Genomic DNA, 8,434 nt, shown 5'->3' on the forward strand with positions numbered 1-8,434 from the left:
CCTCCCAACGTGCTGGGGATTACAGGTGTGAGCCACTGCGCCTGGCTGACCATTCTTTTTTCCTTTTGGAGACAGGGTCTCCCTCCATTGCCTAGGCTGGAGTGCAGTGCCACGATCGTGGCCAGGCATGGTGGTGCGTGCCTATAGTCCCAGCTACACAGGAGGCCAAGGGAGGAGGATGTCTTGATCCCAGAAGGTCGAGGCTACAAGGAGCCATGATTGCGCCACTGCACCCCAATCTTGGCAACAAAGCCACAACCTGGGTTCACTCCCCTCCCCCCAAAAAAGTGTCTCCAGACGAGACCCAAAGGCCCAGGGACAAAACTGCTCCCGGCTGTAAAACACTGAGTTATGGCCCCTTAGGCAAATATAATATCAAGTCTCGCTCTTGTTACCCAGGCTGGAGTGCAATGGCGCAATCTCGGCTCACCGCAACCTCTGCCTCCTGGGTTCAAGTGATTCTCCTGCCTCAGCCTCCCGAGTAGCTGGGACTACAGGCATTTCCCACCATGCCCAGCTAATTTTTGTATTTTTAGTAGAGACGGGGTTTCACCATGTTGACCAGGATGGTCTCGATCTCTTGACCTTGTGATCCACCCGCCTTGGCCTCCCAAAGTGTTGGGATTACAGGCTTGAGCCACCGTGCCTGGTCTTTTTTTCTTTTCTTTTGAGACCAAGTTTTGTTCTTGTTACCCAGGCTGGAGTGCAGTGGCGCAGTCTTGGCTCACCGCAACCTCCACCTCCTGGGTTCAAGTGATTCTCCTGCCTCAGCCTCCCGAGTAGCTGGGACTACAGGCACGTGCCACCATGCCTGGCTAATTTTTTTGTATTTTTAGTAGAGACAGGGTTTCTCCTTGTTGGTCAGGCTGGTCTTGAACTCCCAACCTCAGCTGATCCACCTGCCTCGGCCTCCCAAAGTGCTGGGATTACAGGCATGAGCCACCACACCCGGCCATTTTTGTATTTTCAGTAGAGATGGGGGTTTCACAATGTTGCCCAGGCTGGTCTCGAACTCCCAACATCAAGTGAACCACCCCCCCACCCACCTGCCTCAGCCTCCCAGATTGCTGGGATACAGGCATGAGCCGCCGCACCCGACCTTGGAGAGTTTTAAGAGAAGAAGGTGAATGCAAATAGGCTGGACAACTATTTTGGGAGGGGAGGGAGAAGGCACTTCGGGGAAGGACAAGCGTTTCTGGGACTTGCGCCCATCTTGGCCATTTGGCTGGGCCTTTAGTGGGTCAATTAGCCTCTCTGGGCCTCAGTCTTCTTATCTGTTAAATGGGCTGGTCCACACAGCTGAGACTCAGGCCTGATTAAACGGCACGGTGCCCTCGCAGACGCGCCCCGAGACCCCAGCACACAGGTGTGGCGCACAGGTGTGGTCCGGATGAGCTTTATTGAGGCCCTCCTAGCAGGCCAGGTGTTTCAGGCGCCAGTAGTGCTGAAGGCACCGCAGCCTGTGTGGCCAGCTGCAGGTGATCTCCGTGGTGGATTCGGAAGTGTACTCCAGAGAGCTCTCGGAGTGGCAGGGGACCACCTCGCGCACGGAGGTGCCGCTGGCAGGCTCTTTCGAGGATGGCTTCTCGGTCTGTCCGGTGGTCTTGGGGGCTGCGTCCTCTGGCTCGCTAGGGGGCTTGCTGGGGGGCTGCGTGGGGCTGTTGGTGCTGCTGGGAGGCTGGTCCCCGGGTAAGGCCGGGCTGGAGGTGACGTTGGGTTGCTGTAGGGGCCCGGGGGACTGGACGGCTAGCTGGGAGGGGGAAGTCTCGGGCGGCTGGGTGTGCGGCTGAGGTCGGCGGGAGTTTCCCTGTGCCCGACGCTGGCCCTGGGCCTTGCGGGTCGGCCAGGAGGCAGCAGCAGGGCCGGCGGGAAGCTGGTTCTGGGATCCAGAACTCGTGGTCGAGATCTGGGACTGGGGCTTTTCCGAGGTGGCATTTAAGGAGACCCTCTGGGCCCTGCCTGGACCCGGGGCACTGGCAGGGGCCGCTGGCTGGGAATCCGCAGAAGACTCTGTGGAGGGCTGGGAGCCTGGCACGGCCCCCTTCTCACCGGCCAGGAGGCCCTTGCTAGGGCCCGGGGGCTGCTTCACTTGTCCCTCGGCGGCAGGGTCTGGCTTGGCTTCGCTGCAGAGAGAGGGGTGGGTGGGGGTGAGGCAGGCCTGGGCTCTGCGGGCTGCTGCCATGGGGTGAGTCGAGGGGCCTGGCAGCCACCATCAGCAGAGAAGATGTGGACCACACGCATGCTCTCATGCCAACCCATGCACAGATAGGTGCAGACACACGCCTATGTGCACACACATGCAATGTGCACTCACACGCACATGGGAGAAAACACATGCTCACTCCCTTGCTCACTCATGCACACACAGAAACACCAAACAGCTTCAGCCCATGCACACACACTCATCCACACGTACACACATGCACACATACACACGCACACGTACACACATGCACACATCAAACACGCCCACACGTGCACACATACACATTCATGCGCACATACACATGCACACACCAAACACATGCCCACACATATACACACTCATGCACACGTACACACATGCACACATCAAACATGTCCACACATGCCCACGCCATATGCCCACATATATACACTCACGCACAGGTACACACATGCACACACCAAACACATGCCTGCACACGCACACACAACACATATGCACGCAGCAAACATACACTCACACACACAGCTCCTACCTCCCCAAAGGGGTTACGTACGGTCAGCCTCCAGGGGAGTGGAGGGCCCTGCCACAGCCGCAGGGGTGATGCTTGCCCCGCTGCGGGCCAGGGCCTGCAAGGCTGGTTCCCGAAAGCATGAGAGAGAGAGGCGGACAGTGTGAGGGGGTGGCCGAGATGCCAGACAAGGGGCGGTCAAAGTCAGGAAGGGAGGCTCGGTGGGGACAGACAGGTCGAGACCCAGGACACAGCCAGAGGCGGCCGGGCGCCCGCGCGCACCCACCGTTCCTGGTTATTCCGGCCGCCGTGTCCAGGGCTCGCCCGCTGAGGTTGTTCACGATTCTGTCCACGGCCCCGTGGTGCTTTAGGAACAGCGGGCGCACGACGCGGTGGTACAGCATGAGAGCCCCGTTCCAGGGCCTGGGAGCCATGCAGAACAACAGGAAGGCGCACTGCAGGGCGAGGCACGGGTCACACGCGGCCCCACCCAGCTCCGTGCCCCTGGGAGGGAGACGGGCCACGCCACGCCACCAGATGCCCACCCTGGGCAGGAACGGGGTCTCCACCATCAGACATCCTTTAGGGTGAGCCTCCACCATCAGACATCCTTTAGGGTGAACCCTCCGCCATGAGACATCCTATTGGAGCAGGCTTGGGTCTACACCATCAGACATCCTTTGGGGGGAGCCTCCACCATCAGACACCCTTTAGGGTGAGCCTCCACCATCAGACATCCTTTAGGGTGAGCCCTCTACCATCAGACACCCTTTAGGGTAAGCCCTCCACCATCAGACATCCTTTAGGGTGAGCCCTCCACCATCAGACACCCTTTAGGGTGAGCCCTCCACCATCAGACATCCTTTAGGGTGAGCCCTCCGCCATGAGACATCCTATTGGAGCAGGCTTGGGTCTACACCATCAGACACCCTTTAGGGTGGGCCCTCCACCATCAGCCCCTGGATGGGGCCTGTTTCCCTGGGAAGGGACTGAGTCTTCTCACATCCCCCATCTCATCTCCTCTGGACCTCTGGCCCCAATGCCTCCCAGGAATCCCCGAGCCCCCTGCGCTCCACGGCTGTGCCCGCCCCGGCAGGGCCCACCTTGCCCACGTAGTAGAAAGGGAACCAGGATAGGAGTAGGTCGCTGAAGAACTCGGCCAGGCTGAACAGGGCGTACACCACCCAGTAGGTGAGCCACACAGTGTCGTCGTCCTTGCTTGGGCTCTCGATAGCTTTGATTCTGCAGGGAGGCGTGGCAGGGTCAGGGGCTGCCCGGGAACCCCCCAGCCCCCACCACGCGCGTAGCCAGCCGTGCACTCACGAAGCATATGCGGGGTATGCAAATCCGATGAGATTGCACAGCAGAGACGCTCCGTAGCCGAACAGCAGATACAGGCTTAGCAGAGTGACGGCTCCTGCCAGAGAGAGGAGGCGGTGGGCCAGGGCCAGGGCCCCTCTGACCCCCGTGATGGCACCAGGCTTCCTCCTGGGAGCCTGCAACCGCCACCTCCTCCCAGAAGCCTCCGTGATGCCTCTAGGGTGTCACCACTGCCCACAAAGTGTCTGTGCATCCCCCATCGTGCCCCTAAACCCCAAGCCTTTCACCTGTAACTGGTCCATGACTCCATGTCCCCCCTCTCCCAGGGTTTGGAGCTCCCAAGGGCACGCAGGAGCCTGACGCTGGGCAGTGGGTGGGTGCAGAATAGCTCCCCAATAAGCGTTTGTGGAGTGAATGAGTGTAATCTGGCCGGGTGCGGTGGCTCATGACTGTAATCCCAGCACTTTGGAAGGCTGAGGCGGGTGGATTACCTGAAGTCAGGGGTTCGAGACCAGCCTGGCCAGCACGGTGAAACCCCATCTCTACTAAAAATACAAAAATTAGCTCAGCGTGGTGGCAGGCGCCTGTAATCCCAGCTACTCAGGAGGCTGCGGCACGAGAATCGCTTGAACCCGGGAGGTGGAGGTTGCACCACCGCACTCCAGCCTGGGTGACAGAGCCAGACTCTGTCTTCAAACAAACAAAAACAATGTAATCTTCAATGATACCTATCTCATTCCAGGCCCTGTGGGAGGCCCTGGGAAAGGAGGCCAGTGTTTCAATGTCAGGGAAGGCAGAAACCTGAAAGGGAGGCGGGGCTGTCACGAAGACTTGATTCCAGAGCTGAGAAAGGCAATCGTTTTATCCGCTATCTCAGGGAAGGGTTTCTCTGCCTCGGCACTGCAGAGGTTTAGGGCTGGGTCATTCTTGGTGGTTTTCCTCGGGGAGGGGCAGGAGGCCATCCGGGCACTGCGGGGTTCTGAGCAGTGTCCCTGTCCTCTACCCGCTCTATGCCATCAGCTCCCCAGTCCTGACAACCACAGACATCCCCAGACATCAGCCAGTGTCCCCAGGATGGGGGGCGGCACTATCTCCTTTGAGAACCCCTGTCGTGGGCCCGGCACACCTCAGCATCTCAGTGTCCCAGGAGGAGGAGAGCCCTCTGGAGAGAGGAGAGTGTCCCTGGAGGAGGAGAGCATTCAGCAGCTGGCACCAAGCAAGGCTCTGGCTGCATGGAGCCTGAGTTTCCCCCTCGATAAGTGGGAGTAGTAACAGCCCCTGCCTCTTAGGGTTACAAGTTAACAAAGAGAACCAATTCTGCACATTTATTTTAATTTTTTTGAGACGGAGTCTTGCTCTGCTGCCCAGCCTGGAGTGCAGTGGCACAGTCCTGCCTCACTGCAACCTCCGCCTCCTGGACTCAAGCGATTCTCGTGCCTCAGCCTCCCAAGTAGCTGGGATGACAGGCGTGTACGACCATGCCAGGCTGATTTTTGTATTTTTAGTAGACATGGGGTTTCACCGTGTTGACCAGGTTGGTCTCAAACTCCTGACCTCAGGTGATCCGTCCACCTCTGTGTTGGGATTACAGGTGTGAGCCACGGCACCCGGCCTTCCTGTACATTTATTAAGTGCCTTCAGCCAACTGTAACACAGTTCCAGCAAGGAGGGTGTTCAGAGAGAAGTGTGTGTGTGTGTGTGTGTGTGTGTGTGTGTGTGTGTATGTGTGTCCAGCTCTGCCCCAATCCTGAACCTGGCTCTGAAAAGAATGACTATGACAGCTGCATTTATTAAGCGCCTACTGTGTGCCGGGTTCTGTGCTTTCCCTGAACTGTCTCATTCAACAGCCAGAGCTGGGCTGGGTGGGTGCTGCCCAAGGTCACACAGGGAACCTCTGGGCTCAGAAGATTTGGACAGCCTCCGTTCTCCTCCCCTGGGGCTGCTATCTGCAGAGAGAGATAGAGGCCACTTCTGGACCAAAGGGCAGAGGCCCAAGTTCCGCAGCCCAGCCCTCCCCTCCGCCGGCATCAGTCTTTATCGACAAGCACCCAAGGTCAGGGGTAGGAGGGGTCCCCCAGCTGGTCCCAGCAGGCTATGCGGCCCCTGGGCTACTGTCTCCTCTGAGTTTCTTCATGTTACCCAGGGGCGTGGGACGTGTGGATTTAAAGGAGGTGTGGGGTTGCTGGGGGGTTGCGGCGGGGAGGGGGGGATGAGGGAACGCCACCTTTCCCCCGGCCTCCCTGGTGGGGGAGGAGTGGCTCTCCCAGGGTGTCCCTCCCTTAAATCCCTTTTTCTGCAGGTTCAGCACTGAGAGGATGACCTTGAACATCGGAACAGTGGAGGGGGGGCACAGCACCCAAGATGAGCAGCAGATGGGACTGGGGTGGGCGGGGTGGAGGGAGTGTATGCTTCAGACAGAGGGGGCACATAGGCAGCCCCTGCCTCCCTGTACCTCAGCCTCCTCCCTGGCAACACAGCAACCCAGCCAGCCCGGCCCTGCTGCCTGCCTCCTGGGCGTTCTATGACCCAATTCCCGCCCACTGGCCCCAGGGATGTGGAAAGGGAGGGCAGAGGTCAGGGGCCTGCTCCACGGGGCAGGCAAAGGGGGCCATGCCACCTGCTGTGCTGTGCACGTGGGACCAGGCACCTGGGGACTTCCAGGGTCTGGGAACAGATTTCAGACTGTCCTGGGGCTGCCAGCCCTGGGAAATCCCGGATGGTGGGAAAATGGGGGAAACTGGAGTCCCGGGATCTGCCTGCAGAAGGCGATCAAAGAAGTGACACCCTCTACCCACTGTACCCCAGGCTAGCGAAAACTCCTGTGAGTCATTCTGCCAGGCTCCCTGGAAAAGAAGTCAGGGCCGGTGGGGCTGGGAGCACCACACAAAGGGAAGAAAGGCTGGGTACAGTGGCTCCCTCCTGTAATCCCAGAGCTTTGGGAGGCTGAGGCAGGAGGATCCCTTCAGCCCAGTTTGACACTGACCTGGGTAACACAGTGAGACCCTGTCTCTTAAAAAAAGTTAATTCAAAAAAAGTTTTAGGCTGGGCACGGCGGTTCACGCCTGTAATCCCAGCACTTTGGGAGGTCCAGGTGGGTGGATCACCTGAGGTCAGGAGTTCGAGACCAGCCTGGCCAACATGGTGAAACCGCATCTCTACTAAAAGTACAAAATTTAGCTGGGTGTGGTGGCACATACCTGTAGTCCCAGCTACTCGGGAGGCTGAGGCAGGAGAATTGCTTGAACCCGGGAGGTGGAGGTTGCAGTGAGCCGAGATCTCACCATTGCACTCCAGCCTGGGCAACAGAGCAAGACTCCCTCTCAAAAAAAAAAAAAAAAAAAAAAAAAAAAGAAAAAAACTTTTAAAGGTGGAGAGGGAGGCATTTAAGGAGCGATTACTACATGCTCTTTCTAGACAAAGTTTTGGAAAGGGGCAGGGCCGCACAGTGTCACCAAGGCGGAAAGGACCAGGAGAACTGGAATGGAGTCACAATCGGGGTGCCGGGATCTGGAGCTCCGTGGGCGCCCGTCCAGCCTTCCCCCATCCCAGCTGTCAGACAACCCAACTCCGTCTTAACAAATATTTGCGCACAGTGGCACTATGGCACTAAGCCATTGAGCCGGGGGGGAAGGAGAGCTCGGCCAGCCGGGAGGAGAGTACCGGGCAGCACCCCTTAGCCCCCCGGGACGGTGTGTTCCCCTCCCCGCCTCGGGAAAATGCAAAGATCGCTACTGTTGCAGCCAGGCCGGGGTCCACGTGGGCAGGGGACCGGGAGACGCGCAGAACACGGGCATCCCCACCTCCACCCCTCCGGGGCCGCCAGGCCACTGGAAGAACCGGACTTCGGCGTGGCGGGCACCCAGCGCCGGGAAGGAGGCGGCGGGGGGCGGCCTGGGACGGAGGCTGGAAAGGGGGGGCGCGGGCGGATCCCGAGGCTCCGGTCACCCCGCGCGCTCCACCGGCCGGACCGGACGCCGCAGCCGGGGAGGGAGTCCGATCCGCGACCCCCGGGCCCGTGGCCTCGGCGTGCCCGTCGGTGAGACGGGCGATCGCCGACGGCTCACCTGCAGCCAGGTACCGCCTCTCCACCCCGGTCTTGGCCTCCAGCGCCCCCAGCGCGTCGGTGACCGGGTTCCTCTGCTCCAGGAAGCGCTCCACGCGCTGGCTCAGCCCGTCCATGGCCCCGGCGCGCCCGGGGTTGGCTGCTCGAGCTCGCCCGCGGCCCCGCGCGTCCGCCCCGCTGCACGCGCGCAGCTTTCCCGCAGCCGGAGCCGCGCGGTCCCGGCCCCGCGCCGGTGTCCGCCCCCGGCCCCCCGCCCGGACCAATGGGAGGGCAGGGCGGACAAAGGAGGTGGGGCCTGCCCCGTCTCCCTCGCCGCATCGCCCTCTGGGGGGCTGCGGCCGCCGCTGCCCAGACC

The 8,434-nt window shown here is 60.2% G+C and overlaps 1 protein-coding gene across 2 annotated transcripts; it reads right to left on the bottom strand.

The window, feature by feature from the left end:
* Positions 1-1,380: 1,380 nt before the first annotated feature.
* REEP6 (receptor accessory protein 6) lies at positions 1,381-8,409 on the bottom strand. Of its 2 annotated transcripts, XM_039467066.2 has the most exons (6): positions 8,081-8,409; positions 4,020-4,113; positions 3,800-3,938; positions 2,983-3,151; positions 2,742-2,822; positions 1,381-2,123 (listed from the first exon to the last, which is right to left on the bottom strand). In XM_039467066.2, exons 1-6 carry the CDS (start codon positions 8,193-8,195, stop codon positions 2,086-2,088), a joined length of 636 nt encoding a protein of 211 aa, XP_039323000.1. In that variant the 5' UTR covers positions 8,196-8,409; the 3' UTR covers positions 1,381-2,085. The 2 variants fall into 2 exon arrangements, with proteins under 2 accessions (XP_039323000.1, XP_039323001.1); XM_039467067.2 differs by lacking the exon at positions 2,742-2,822 and having other exon boundaries at positions 8,081-8,404.
* Positions 8,410-8,434: the final 25 nt, after the last annotated feature.

The sequence above is a fragment of the Saimiri boliviensis genome, chromosome 14, assembly GCF_048565385.1.
Source record: "Saimiri boliviensis isolate mSaiBol1 chromosome 14, mSaiBol1.pri, whole genome shotgun sequence".
NCBI classification, from domain to species: domain Eukaryota; kingdom Metazoa; phylum Chordata; class Mammalia; order Primates; family Cebidae; genus Saimiri; species Saimiri boliviensis.

What these genes read in the sequence shown, in the direction of transcription:
- REEP6 (XM_039467066.2), bottom strand. Translation starts at nt 8,195, where the DNA reads ATGGACGGGCTGAGCCAGCGCGTGGAGCGCTTCCTGGAGCAGAGGAAC. An exon ending in GAGGCGGTACCTGGCTGCAG is followed by an intron (nt 4,114 to 8,080) that starts GTGAGCCGTCGG and finishes TCTCTCTGGCAG; the next exon opens with GAGCCGTCACTCTGCTAAGC. An exon ending in GCATACCCCGCATATGCTTC is followed by an intron (nt 3,939 to 4,019) that starts GTGAGTGCACGG and finishes GCCTCCCTGCAG; the next exon opens with AATCAAAGCTATCGAGAGCC.